At 39.0% G+C, this 13066-nt stretch overlaps 1 protein-coding gene across 1 annotated transcript in view; it reads left to right on the forward strand.

The window, feature by feature from the left end:
* The window catches only part of EPHA3 (EPH receptor A3), a 357317-nt gene that overhangs the window by 262933 nt on the left and 81318 nt on the right, over positions 1-13066 (forward strand). Inside the window, exon 6 of the mRNA XM_007986149.3 lies at positions 12657-12781. Coding sequence (XP_007984340.1) covers positions 12657-12781 — 125 coding nt within the window. The remainder of the gene's footprint in view (positions 1-12656; positions 12782-13066) is intronic.

Raw genomic sequence — 13066 nt, forward strand, 5'->3', positions numbered from 1 at the left:
TGTACGTTGACTAAAATCATAGGGGCTAATCAGCAGAGCCACAGAGCCACACATAGTAAACCTGTAAGTGTAAGAATACCTACTCTTTAAACAGCATAATAGGTAGTAGCTTTTTTTTTTTTTTTTTTTTTTTAACATGAAGTTTTGCTCTCTTGCCCAAGCTGGAGGGCAGTGGTGCAATCTTGGCTCACTGCAACCTCCTCCTCCTGGGTTCAAGCATTCCTCCTGCCTCAGCCTCCCAAGTAGCTGGGATTACAGGTACCTGTCACCACTCCTGGATAATGGTAGTAGCTTTTTAACCAAAGCTACTATAGGCTGGTTTTAAACCTGTGTATAAATTAAACATCAAAGACTGCATCATAGAGGTCTTTCGTGTCTGAATATTTCTGTCCCCTCCACATTTATACATTGAAACCCAATCATCAGCATGGTGTGATGGCTCACACCTGTAATCCTAGCACTTCAGGAGGCCGAGGTGGGTTGATCACTTGAGAACAGGAGTTCAAGACCAGCCTGGCCAATATGACAAAGCCCCATCACTACTCAAAACACAAAAATTATCCTGGCATGGTAGCACATGCTTGTAATTCCATCTACTGGGGAGCCTGAAGCACAAGAATCACTTGAACCTGGGAGGCAGAGGTTGCAATGAGCCAAGATTGCATGACAGCACTCCAGCCTGGGTGACAGAGTGAGACTTTGTCTCAAAAAAAAAAAAAAAAAAAAAAAAAAATTAGGAGGTGGGCCCTTGGAAAGAAGATGATTAGGTCATGAGATTAGAGCCATCATAAATGGGATTAGTGCTCTTATAATAAAGTCTCCATAGAGCTACCTTGTCCTTCCATCATGTGAAGACACAGCTGGAATGCTCAATCTATGAAGCAGGAAATAGACTCTCACCAGACACCAAATCTGCTGGCACCTTCATCTTGAACTTTCCAGTTGCCACAACTATAAGAAACATGCCTTGTTTATAAGCTTTGCAGTTTGTAGTATTGTTATAGCAGCCCAAACAGATTAAGACAAGATCTCTCGATTTAAAGAGTGAGAAAAAAAAATTACAGCAAAATTGTGTACATGCCAAATAGCCAGCTATTACTTTAGATAGCTTATTACCTTTTTGTCAAGCATAGGTCTTTTGCTTGCTTGAAAAAACTTCTAGATGATATTTCTCTACTGCAATTGCTTTAAAATGTGGCAGCAACTTAGGAACTGGGAAACAGGCTAAGGTTAGAACAATTTGGAAGACTCAGAAGAAGACAGGAAAATATGGGATAGTTTAGAATTTCCAAGAGACTTGGAGGACTTAGAAGACAGAAAGATGTGTTGGTATTGCGGGAAGTCAAGGACCCTGAACAGAGGGACCGGCTGAAGCCATGGAAGAAGAACATAAATTGTGAAGATTTCATGGACATTTATTAGTTCCCCAAATTAATACTTTTATAATTTCTCATTCCTGTCTTTACTGCAATCTCTGAACATAAATTGTGAAGATTTCATGGACATTTATCACTTCCCCAGTCAATATTCTTGTAATTTCCTATGTCTGCCTTTATTCTTTTAATCCCGTCATCTTTGTAAGCTGAGGATATATGTCGCCTCAAGACCCTGTGATGATTGTGTTAACTGCACAAATTGTTTAAACAATATGAAATCTGGGCACCTTGAAAAAAGAACAGGATAAGAGCAATGTTCAGGGAACAAGGGTGATAACCATTAGGTCTGGCTGCCTGAGAGCCGGGTGGAACAGAGTCATATTTCTCTTCTTTCAAAAGCAAATAGGAGAAATATTGCTGAATAATTTTTCTCAGCAAGCAACAGCCCTGAGAAAGAGAATGCGTTCCTAGGGGAAGGTCTCTGAAATGACTGCTCTGGGAACATCTGTCTTTTACAGTTGCAGATAAGGGATGAAATAAGCCCCCATCTCCCGTAGCGCTCCCAGGCCTATTAGGATGAGGAAATTCCCGCCTAATAAATTTTGGTCTGACCGGTTGTCTGCTCTCAAACCCTGTCTCCTGATAAGATGCTATAACTGACAATGTATGCCCAAAACTTCATTAGCAATTTTAATTTTGCCCTGTCCTGTGATTGCGTCCCACCTCCATTTGCCTTGTGATATTTTATTACCTTGTGAAGCATGTGATCTCTGTGACCCACACCTTATTCGTACACTCCCTTCCTTTGAAACTCACTAATAAGAACTTGCTGGTTTTGTGGCTTGGGGGGCATCACGGAACCTGCTGACATGTGATGTCTTCCCCGGAAATTTCTCTTTTGTACTCTTTCCCTTTATTTCTCAGACTGGCCAACACTTAGGGAAAATAGAAATGGACCCGCATTGAATTATCGGGGATGGGTTCCCCCGATAATGTGGGAAAGTTTGGAACTTCCTAGAGACTTGTTAAATGGCTTTGACCAAAATATTGATAGTAATATAAACAATGATGACCAGGCTAGGTGGTCTCAGATGGAGATGAGGAACTTCTTGGCAACTGGAATAAAGGTGACTCTTTTAATAGTTTAGCAAAGAGACTGGTGACATTTTGTCCCTGCCCTAGAGATCAGCAGAAGTTTAAACTTTAGAGAGATAATTTAGGGTATCTGGTGGAACAAATATTTTAGTAGTACAACATTCAGGAGGAAGTAGAGCATTAAAGTTAGGAAAATTTGCTGCCTGATAATGGAGTAGAAAAAAAAACCATTTTGGGGGGAGAAATTCAAGCTGGCTGCATAAATTTGCATAAGTAACAAGGAGCCAAATATTAATTGCCAAGACAATCAGGAAAATATCTTCAGGGCATGTCAGAGATCTTTTTGACAGGCCAGGAGGCCAAGGAGGGACAAACGATTTTGTAGGCTGGGCCGAGGACCCCCTGCTGTGTGCAGCATAGAGACTTGTTGCCCTGTGTCCCAGCTGCTCCAACTGTGGCTAAAAGAAGTATAGCTTGGTCCATGGCTTCAGATGGTGCAAGACCCAAGTCTCGGCAGCTTCCTCCTAGTGTTGAGCCTGCAGGTGCACAGAAGTCATGAACTAAGGTTTGGGAACCTCCACCTACATTTCAGAGGATTTTGAAAATGCCTGGATGTCCAGTCAGAACTTTGCTTCAGGGGCAGAGTCCTCATGGAGACCTCTGCTAGGGCAGTGCAGTAGGGAAATGTGGGGTCCCCAGTGGGGCACTGCCTAGTGAAGCTATGAGAAGAAGGCCACTATCCTCTAGACCCCAGAATGATGGATCCACTGAGAGCTCGTGTTGGATGAACCTGGAAAAGTCACAGACACTCAACACCAGCCCATGAAAGTAACTGGGAGGAGGACTGTACCCTGCAAAATCCAAGCCTCTAGGAGCCCATCTCTTGCATCAGCATAAATTGAATATGAGACATGGAGTCAAAGGAGATTATTTCAGAGCTTTAAGACTTAATTATTGCCTTGTTTGATTTTGGACTTGCATGGGCCTGTAGTCCCTTTGTTTTGACCAACTTCTTTCATTTGGAATAGGTGTATTTACCCCATGGCCATACCATCATTGTATCTGGGAAGTAAACGATTTGCTTTTCATTTTAAAGGCTCATAGGCAGAAGGGATTTCACTTGTCTCAGATGAGAGTTTGGATTTGAACTTTTGGGTTAATGCTTGCATGAGTGAAGACTTTGGAGACCATTGGAAGGGCATGATTATGTTTTAAAATGTGAAGACATGAGATTTGGGAGGGGTCAGGGGTGGAATGACACAGTTTGGCTCTGTGTTCCCACCCAAATCTCATCTTGAATTATAATTCCCATAATCCCCATGTGTCCTAGCAGGGACCCACCAGTGGGAGGTAATTGAATCATGGGGGCAGTTACCCTCATGCCATTCTCATGATAGTGAGTGAGTTCTCATGAGATCTAATAGTTTTATAAGAGTTTCCCAGCCACTTCACTCTGCACTTCTCCTTGCTGCTGCCATGTGAAGAAGGAAGTGTTTGCGTCCCCTTCTACCATGATCGTAAGTTTCTTGAGGCCTACTCAGCCCTGAGTAACTGTGTCAATTAAACCTCTTTCATTTATAAATTACCCAGTCTTGGGCAGTTCTTTATAGCAGTGTGAGAATGAACTAATACAACCTCTTTCACAGTGAAGCATTATATTTAGAAATCTATGATTATCCACTAGATTTTCAGAACCATATCATATATATCATATATATGAAGGTTGCTCTAATTCTGTTAGGATACTGTAAGATATTAAAAGAAGAAGACCTTTATATTTTTATAAAAAGGAATACGTTGATTAATTGATAAAATGAAAAATAAAATTTCATTTTTGTGAATTCATGTAATAAATGACTATGAAATGCGTAGTTCATTTGTCATTACTTTTTAAAAATTTTTTATTTCTCCATGCTGAAAAAAGGGTAAGATTATAAATTGTAACAAAATTCTCCAGTCTTTAGCACTACTTTAGATCTTTAAAATTCAATGATTAAAATTTTGGAGTTTTAGTCTTTAGAAAAGACTAAATCTTGTGTATACTGTTATCAAAAAATCGGGGGAGGAAATTCTGGTCAAAATTTATTTTCAGTGTATTGTGTCTTAGAATATTTTTCTCCCAGCACAATTATTTCTATTGAGAAAATTACTTTTCTTTTTACTCTAGAATTTGAATAATGTAAGTTTATAGAGTGTAGTCTCTCTTCTAAGCACATTTTAATTGCCATTTTTGTTTTAATTTTATTATTTTAATATCAGGGGCTAAATAGAATTTATTTTTCAGAGGAACCTGCCACAAAATATGCTGTGTACTTTATTTCAAGGCTAACCAAATTATGGTTAGATTTGGCTAGATTTATGCAAAGTCAGCACTATGCTAGGCACCTAAGATTCTGAGGGACATACAGTCTAATGGGAAGGCATACTGTAAGCAAATGATGTAATTACAACACAATGCAGTGGGCTAAATAATAGGAGAAGGAGCAACTATACTATAAGAGGCCAGAGAAAGGAGCTGATTAACTATTGCCTAAGGGACTCAGGAGAAACTTTATGAGGGAATTATATTAGCAAAGGATTTTGGAGAATAATGAGGAGTAGAAGCAGTTTTCCAGGTGGAAATAAAAGATATCTAGTGTTGCAGACAGGGAGTACAGCATACACAAATAATTGAAAAAAGAATAGTCTTTAGAATTTTCGCTTTGTATGGAAAGCAATAAATGACAAAGCTCGTATGTGTGTTGCAGTCTTGTGAGGAGCACTAAATAACAATGAAATGAATTTCAAATTTTGTATCCTACTGTAGTCCAAAGTTTCCCAGGTCTTTGTGATCCTAAGAGTTTTCTGCTATTGTCTTCTTAAAAATACAGATCTCCAGACCATTCTGTTGGAGCTTATTATTTGCTTAACACTTTAGAAAACCTAGATTTGAAATTATGTGATTTTGAAAGAGAGAGGAATTAATGTTTCATTTGCTTTATACAATAATTCATCAAAATGTATAGAAAGTTGAAATTCTGAAAATATTAAGCTGAAAGGCATAGAATCCAATGCAGGTGGTAAATGGCAACGGTTTGAACTAAGTCACAGCTGGAAAAGTAGAAAATTGATCAGCTTTTGGAAGGTGGACCTGATTGGCAAGCTGAATTATTGGTGAGAAAGAAAATATAAACTATAACTCTGAGATTTTGAAATGGATACACTGCAAATTGATGAGGCTTTGTACCTAAAATAGAAAATCAGAACACCAGGTTTGGGGAAATCAGTGTAGGAATAGTGAGTTGGAGAACATTAATCTATGAATGATTATGCTAAATCAAACCCAAGAGGGTGTCTGGATTTAACAGAAGTGTTCACTTCTGAAAAAACTGAGAAGAAAATGTTCCTCAGTAGGCATTGTAATGAATGGTAAAGAAAAATAAGAGACTAATGCTTTTAAAGTCATGTCTGATTCAAAAGAAAAATCTTTCAACCATTTACTGCATATATTTTCCCATGGAGATAATTTTTAAAAGCTTTGGCTCACTTAGAAAAGAAATCGTGAGCCCTTTTTGTTATTACTTTAACTTGTCCAGTCTCTAAACCACAGAGATACCTCAGAGGTTCATTAGAAATTCCCAAATCTAGAAAGAGGAAGGTCCTAATAAAAACAAATGAACCAAACCAGATCCTTTAGGGGTTGAATTTTGAAGTTTTTACTTCCTGATGTTAAGGAAGGGTCATATTTTAGTGGCAGAATAATGTAGATTTTAAAACACCATGGTTAAAACAAAGAATCCCTTCCATGTCTGTTACTAGATCTGGCACACACATGTATCAAATGTAATTCTAACACAAATCGTGAATGATACAAGTCTCATCCCTGACCGACAGGGAGACATTTTCTGGGTAACATTTTTGCTTTTCCATTGTAATTTGTTTTTCTATTATTTTACTGAATGTAGTCAATGACTCAGGTTACAATGTGCAAAAAATCTTCCTTCTGTACTTCAACGAGATGAAGAAACAATCTTTTAGAAAAAGTTCTTCTCTACCTCTCAGCTGAGGTTCAATTATTAACCTTTTTTTTTTTTTTTTTTTTTTTTTTTGAGACGAAGTCTCGCTCTGTCGCCCAGGCTGGAGTGAGTGGCGTGATCTCAGCTCACTGCAAGCTCCACCTCCCGGGTTCCCGCCATTCTCCTGCCTCAGCCTCCCGAGTAGCTGGGACCACAGGCGCCGCCACCACGCCCGGCTAGTTTTTAATAGAGACGGGGTTTCACCGTGTTAGCCAGGATGGCCTTGATCTCCTGACGTCGTGATCCGCCCGTCTCGGCCTCCCAAAGTGCTGGGATTACAGGGATGAGCCACCGCGCCCGGCCAACTTTTTCTTTTTTTTTTAAACTAAGTCTCACTCTGTTGCCCAGGCTGAAGTGTGGTGGTGCCATCTTGGCTCACTGTAACCTCCGCCTCCAGGGTTCGAGTGATTCTCCCGCCTCAGCCTCCCAAGTAGCTGGGATTAAAGGCACACACCACCACACCTGGCTAATTTTTGAATTTTATTAGAGATGGGGTTTCACCCTGTTGGTCAAACTGGTCTCGACCTCCTGACCTCATGATTTGCCCACCTCAGCCTCCCAAAGGGCTGGGATTACAGGTGTGAGTCACTGTGCCTGGCCAATTATTAACTATTAAAAGTGATACTTTGGCCGGGCGTGATGGCTCATGCCTGTAATGCTAGCACTTTGGGAGGTCGAGGCGAGCAGATCACTTGAGGTCAGGGGTTCGAAACCAGCCTGGTCATGATGATGAAACCCTGTCTCTACTAAAAATGCAAAAAATTAGCGGGGCATGGTGGCATGCTCCTGTAATCCCAGCTGCTCAGGAGGCTGAGGCAGGAGAATCACTTGAATCCTGGAGGCAGAGGTTGCAGCGAGCTAAGATTGTGCCACTGCACTCCAGCCTGGGAGACAGAGCAAGACTCTTGTTTCCAAAAAAAAAAAAAAAAAAAAAAAAACAGGCAAACGGGGTACTTTGCATGTCTCTGTCACACATCTCAACTAGTCATTGCATGTTGCTGATTCAAGAGGCTGTCATTGCGGTGGCCTGGACTTAGGGAAGAAAACACTGTGAACAAGTCAACGCTTGGTTTCCAGAAAGTTATGTCTTCTTAGAGGAGAAATTGAAAAGCATGGTTTTTGTTTGTTTGTTTGTTTTTGTTTTGTTTTTTGAGACAGAGTTTTGCTCTTGTTTTCCAGGCTGGAGTGCAATGGCATGCAATCTCTGCTCACTTGCAACCTCCATCTCCCGGGTTCAAGTGATTCTCCTGCCTCAGCCTCCCGAGTAGCTGGGATTGCAGGTGCCCAGCACTATGCCCGGCTAATTTTTTTTTGTATTTTTAGTAGAGTCGGGGTTTCATCATGTTGGCCAGGCTGGTCTCGAACTCCTGATTGCAAGTGATCCACCTGCCTCGGCCTCCCAAAGTGCTAGGATTACAGGTGCGAGCCACTGAGCCTGGCCTGAAAAGCACTTCTATACCAGCTTTTATAAAACACATACTACTAGGTAACATAGGGTAAAAATATCTGTCTAGTCCTGTCATGACCAAAGACGCATTTGAAAGAAGAATGGATTGAAAGCATCACGCATTTCCACTGTCACACGGTTAAGAGTTTCCTTAGTACTGGCGGTGTTTGGAAGTTTTCAACAATGCTGTGTAAGTCTGGAGGATGGTCAGCTGTGTGACTCAAAAGCCACCCCTCCTTCTTAGTCCTAACTATTTTTCTTCTTTATTTGCATTCTTTTCTTTTCTTTTCTTTTCTTTTTTGAGACAAAGTCTCGCTCTGTTGCCCAGACTGGAGTACAGTGGTGCGATCTCAGCTCACTGCAAACTCCGCCTCCCGGGTTCATGTCAGCCTCTGAGTAGGTGGGACTGTAGGCGCCTGACACCACACCCAGCTAATTTTTTGTATTTTTTTTTTTTTTTTTTTTTTTTTTAGTAGAGACAGGGTTTCACCATGTTAGCCAGGACGGTCTCGATCTCCTGATCTTGTGATCCGCCTGCCTTGGCCTCCCAAAGTGCTGGGATTACAGGCGTGAGCCACCGCGCCCGGTCTACTTGTATTCTTTTAAGAAATATTTCATTTAAAATATAATCAGTGCCACTTTACAAAGTATATATGTCTCCTTTCTTTATGATTTTACACAGGGAACATCTGTCAGCTGTACCCAGAATAGCAAAAGTTGAAGATCAAATATTAATATTATTTCTCTCTCTTAAATACCAATACAACAAAAATGTATTTTGCATACCAGACATCATTTTAAATTTTCTAAAAATTATTACCTTTATACTGTTGTAAATTTTCTTTTTACCAGTTTCTTCATTTGTTTTTCTACAAAACTATTTGCTAACTTGCAACAATGCCTGCACCAGTTTCTCGGCATCCTATTCTGTCATCAACTTCTTTCTCTTAATAAGGGAATCATTTCAATAATCTATCAATTAGGGTGTATAACAGGCAGAAAATTAAAAATCCGAACGGGTACGCTGGCTCACTCCTGTAATCCTAGCACTTAGGGAGGCTGAGGTGGGCGGATCACCTGAGGTCAAGCATTCGAGACCAGCCTTGCCAACATGGCGAAACCCTGTCTCTACTAGAAATATGAAAATTAGCTGGGTGTGGTGGTACGCATTTGTAATCCCAGCTACTTGGGAGGCTGAAACAGTAGAGTCTCTTGCACCCCGGAGGTGGAGGTCCAGTGAGCCGAGATTGTGCCATTGAACTCCAGCCTGGGCAAGAAGAGTGAAACTCCATCTAAAAAAAAAAAAAAAAAAAAATCCTAGGCTATCAGATCATTTACTGGCAATTGCAATTTTAGCATATATACCGGCATTTTTGCTGCAAAATCCCTGAGCTTTCTCTTCCTTCTTAATTTCACCTGTAGCTCCCAGCATTTTTCCAGTCTTAAGGAAGTTGAAATTTTTTTTTCCATTTTGCTTAACCATTAACCTCCATTCTCTCAAATTGCAAATTAAAAAAACAGAGGAATGAAAAGAAAATAAATCTGTTGTAAAGTGTACATTGCAAATATCATGATTTTTGTACAGAAAAATACTGATTTAAAGAATTTCTACGAATTTGCAAATTAGGAATTTGAACAAATCACTCTCTGATATCTGAAAATTAATGAAAAGCATAATTTATATCACCGTTTCTCATTAATATTCTACATTGTGTTACAGCACATAAAGAATCGATAAATTATACCTCAAAACATGAATTAAAAAGTGTTCTGGAAAACTTTTTAAAAGCATTGATACAGTGGAGTGCCCATAGAATTTGTGTCTCTTTCTCCATTATGTTTTATTATGCCCACACGATTTCTCAAGGGAAAGGAAAACAATTCCTATTAATTATTTATTAATATTAAAATATTGATGAGTATTACCTAAAAGTACCGGGCTTCCAGCTGGTGTACTGAGTTGAACTTTGCTGAAATGCAGCCAGCACAAGGGGCGTGTATTAAAAGAGCAGAACAAATGACTTAATAGGGGTCCAAAAGCAGCAATCAGAAAAGGTTCATTTAACATAGTGATGGCACAAGCTTCAAGCAATTGCCTCTACTTAAGTAAGTGTGGAATTACAAAAGGCTATTTATTACAGTCCAACAGAGTCCTGCAGCTTGCTCAAAGAGCTTTGAAGAAATTCAAGTTCTAAAGTCCTGCTCAGTGCAGAAGCAGTAAAATTTGGACAGACCCCCAAAACAGCCCGCAAAGCTTTCATTAAAAAGTTAATACAATCCTCATCACAATTGTTCTTTCAAATGAATTATCTCCTCTCTTTTCTTTTTTTAAAGGAGAGATGCTGTACTTGGTTATTTTCAACACTTCTTTGAAAATGAATTTTAACCATGAGGAAAAAATGGAAGTTTCATGGTGGTATCAAATTAAATGTAGGACCTCATGTGTTCCAACATCAAGCTTCTTGAAATGCTCTTGAAACTGACATTAAATGTGACTCCATTAATGGACTTACTTCAGCAGAAAAATTAGTAGGAATTTCCTCATTGTAGGAAATGCAAAATTTGAGTCCAAAGACATTGGGGCTGCAATTTTTTTATTAGTGATTGGATAATGAATTGATTTTTCTAAGTATTGAAGTATGTAAAAATAGAATATTTTTTTAAAAATCCACATGTCTATTTATTTGTAATTCAGCAATACATTTGTATATATTGAATATGTTTATGAAGCTTCAACTAAAATAAAGAAAAATAACTTATCTTTTGCTTAGAATCAACTTTAGAGAACAAATCACAGGGTTGTGGGGGTGAAACCAATTTAGGGACTAAAATAGAGGATTATTGAATAGATGAATTGACAATGAAAGGTAAATAATATTAATTTATATGAAAAGATACTAATTTCTAGTGGGAGCAAAATGTTGATAAGAAAATGAATTTACTTTTTCATCAGAAAAGCAACACCTACATTTTTTCCTTGGCAGAAGATTAAGTTAGGAAGTGTGGTGGTTCATGCCTGTAATCCTAGCGCTTTGGGAGGCCTAGTGGGGAGAATCACTTGAGCCCAGGAGTTCAAGATCAGCCTGGGCAACGTGACAAAACTTTGTCTCTACAGATAATAAAAAAATTAGCTGATTGTGGTGGCACAAGCCTGTAGTCTCAGCTACTTGGGAGGCTAAGCCAGAAGGATTGCTTTAGCCTGGGAGCGGGAGGCTGCAGTAAGCCGAGATCACATCACTACACTCTAGCCTGGGCAACAAGGGCAAAACCCTGTCTTAAAAAAAGAAAAAAATAAAACAAAAGATTAAGTCATCATTCCTAGGCCAATCCATGCTTCAATTAGAAGGAGTTCCTATGACCTCACAAGTAATACAACCCAGTGGATGGGAAATATCGCAGTAGATTCTATTTTTTCGTGTACAGTTTTCTTGGAAGTGGCACAAGGCAACTGTAATGAAAGTTTCTATTATAGGTGAAGAATAAAAATGAAAAGTGTTTATAGATAGGAAAGTTTGAACGAGAGGTCAGATGCAAAAGTCATGTGATAATCATAGAAATGTCAACAAATTTCAAACTTCTGCTAACTTGTGAGAAATACAAATATATGAGGTTCTTACAGCCCTTGATTTGAGAAAAATCTATATAAAAATAAGTTATTTAACAATGAAAACAATTCAACAGTTAATGTATCTAAAGATTCCTGAGTTTTCGTTTGTTGTGTGTTTGTAGTTTATTTTGCTGCATTCCATTAAGACATTTCGATTGGTGAGTGAACCAAGATTGAGATTTGAAAGCAGAAGTACTTTGATGATAGGATGCATTTTTCCTTTCAATGGAAGGGTTTGAAGAAGGAAATCACTTAAAATATATTTAATCTTCAGTTAGAAATGAATTTGACCCTATGATATCTGATCCAAACAGATGGGGTTTTTATCCATATTCCATACTTTCGATAATGCTTAGCAAAACATAGCAAATATAGAATCACCATCAAATAAGACATTTCAAAACATGTCTAGGCAATTGTAAAACACATATAGCAGTCATTTCCTTAGTACCTCTCATTAAATATTTTTTTAAGAAATAAAAATGTAAAACAGAAGATTGTTGTTTCCTTTTCTTTGTAGTCAAGAGATGTTTGTCAGAAGTCAAGACCTACTGTAATATGTCCTAAATCATATCTATTTTACAATACACTAAATATTATTATTACCTATGGACTCCTTGTGCATAATGGATTCCAGTCCTCTTGCAGAGCTGCATGTGAAAATGCTATCAATGAGCTGAAGAATCTGGCATTAATAACTTGGCAACATTATAACAAATAGGTAGTCCTGATGTTTTGTTCTTTTTTTAATATATCAAATATATTTCATTGCTTACATTATAGTAGCAGATTGAAAACATCTGCTCACTTGCCACTAGTCCACCAGCAGCAGAGAATCCCAGCTCAATTTCCCTAGGCCTGCATGTACCAGGGCTATCATCCAGCTGTTGAGCCTGGATGTGGGGCCAGATTAATACTCAAGAGCCTTGGAAATGGAAATAGTCCTTTCTTGCCAAAAATTGGAACGATGATAGACTCCATTTGCATGTTCCCTTCTCTCTCTGTTCTTATTCGCCAGCCTTTCCAACCCATTAATTTGCTTCCTTCCACCTTCCCCTCCCATCTTCTCTTTACAGCTCCATCACCTGTCCTGACGATTAAGAAAGATCGGACCTCCAGAAATAGCATCTCTTTGTCCTGGCAAGAACCTGAACATCCTAATGGGATCATATTGGACTACGAGGTCAAATACTATGAAAAGGTGGGGAAACAATGTTTCAGGGTTGGGCTGTGTAGGAAAGAAGCTGTTTCCTCATGAGCTGTGCTCTTGGAAAGAAACCAGTGACATTGCTGGTAAATGGGAGAGCGCTGTTGAGAACTGTGGCCATGTGACCCCTTTGATTTATTGGTAGAGGAAGGTTTAGAAAGAATCTTGTTGAATACCCCGTATTCTAGAGCAATAAGCAACATCAAAGATGCCACTGCCAACTTACAGTTAGTTATGGCAATAGCATGACATTTGTATCCTTTTACACCAAGACCCCTC

The sequence above is a fragment of the Chlorocebus sabaeus genome, chromosome 22, assembly GCF_047675955.1.
Source record: "Chlorocebus sabaeus isolate Y175 chromosome 22, mChlSab1.0.hap1, whole genome shotgun sequence".
Lineage (NCBI taxonomy): Eukaryota > Metazoa > Chordata > Mammalia > Primates > Cercopithecidae > Chlorocebus > Chlorocebus sabaeus.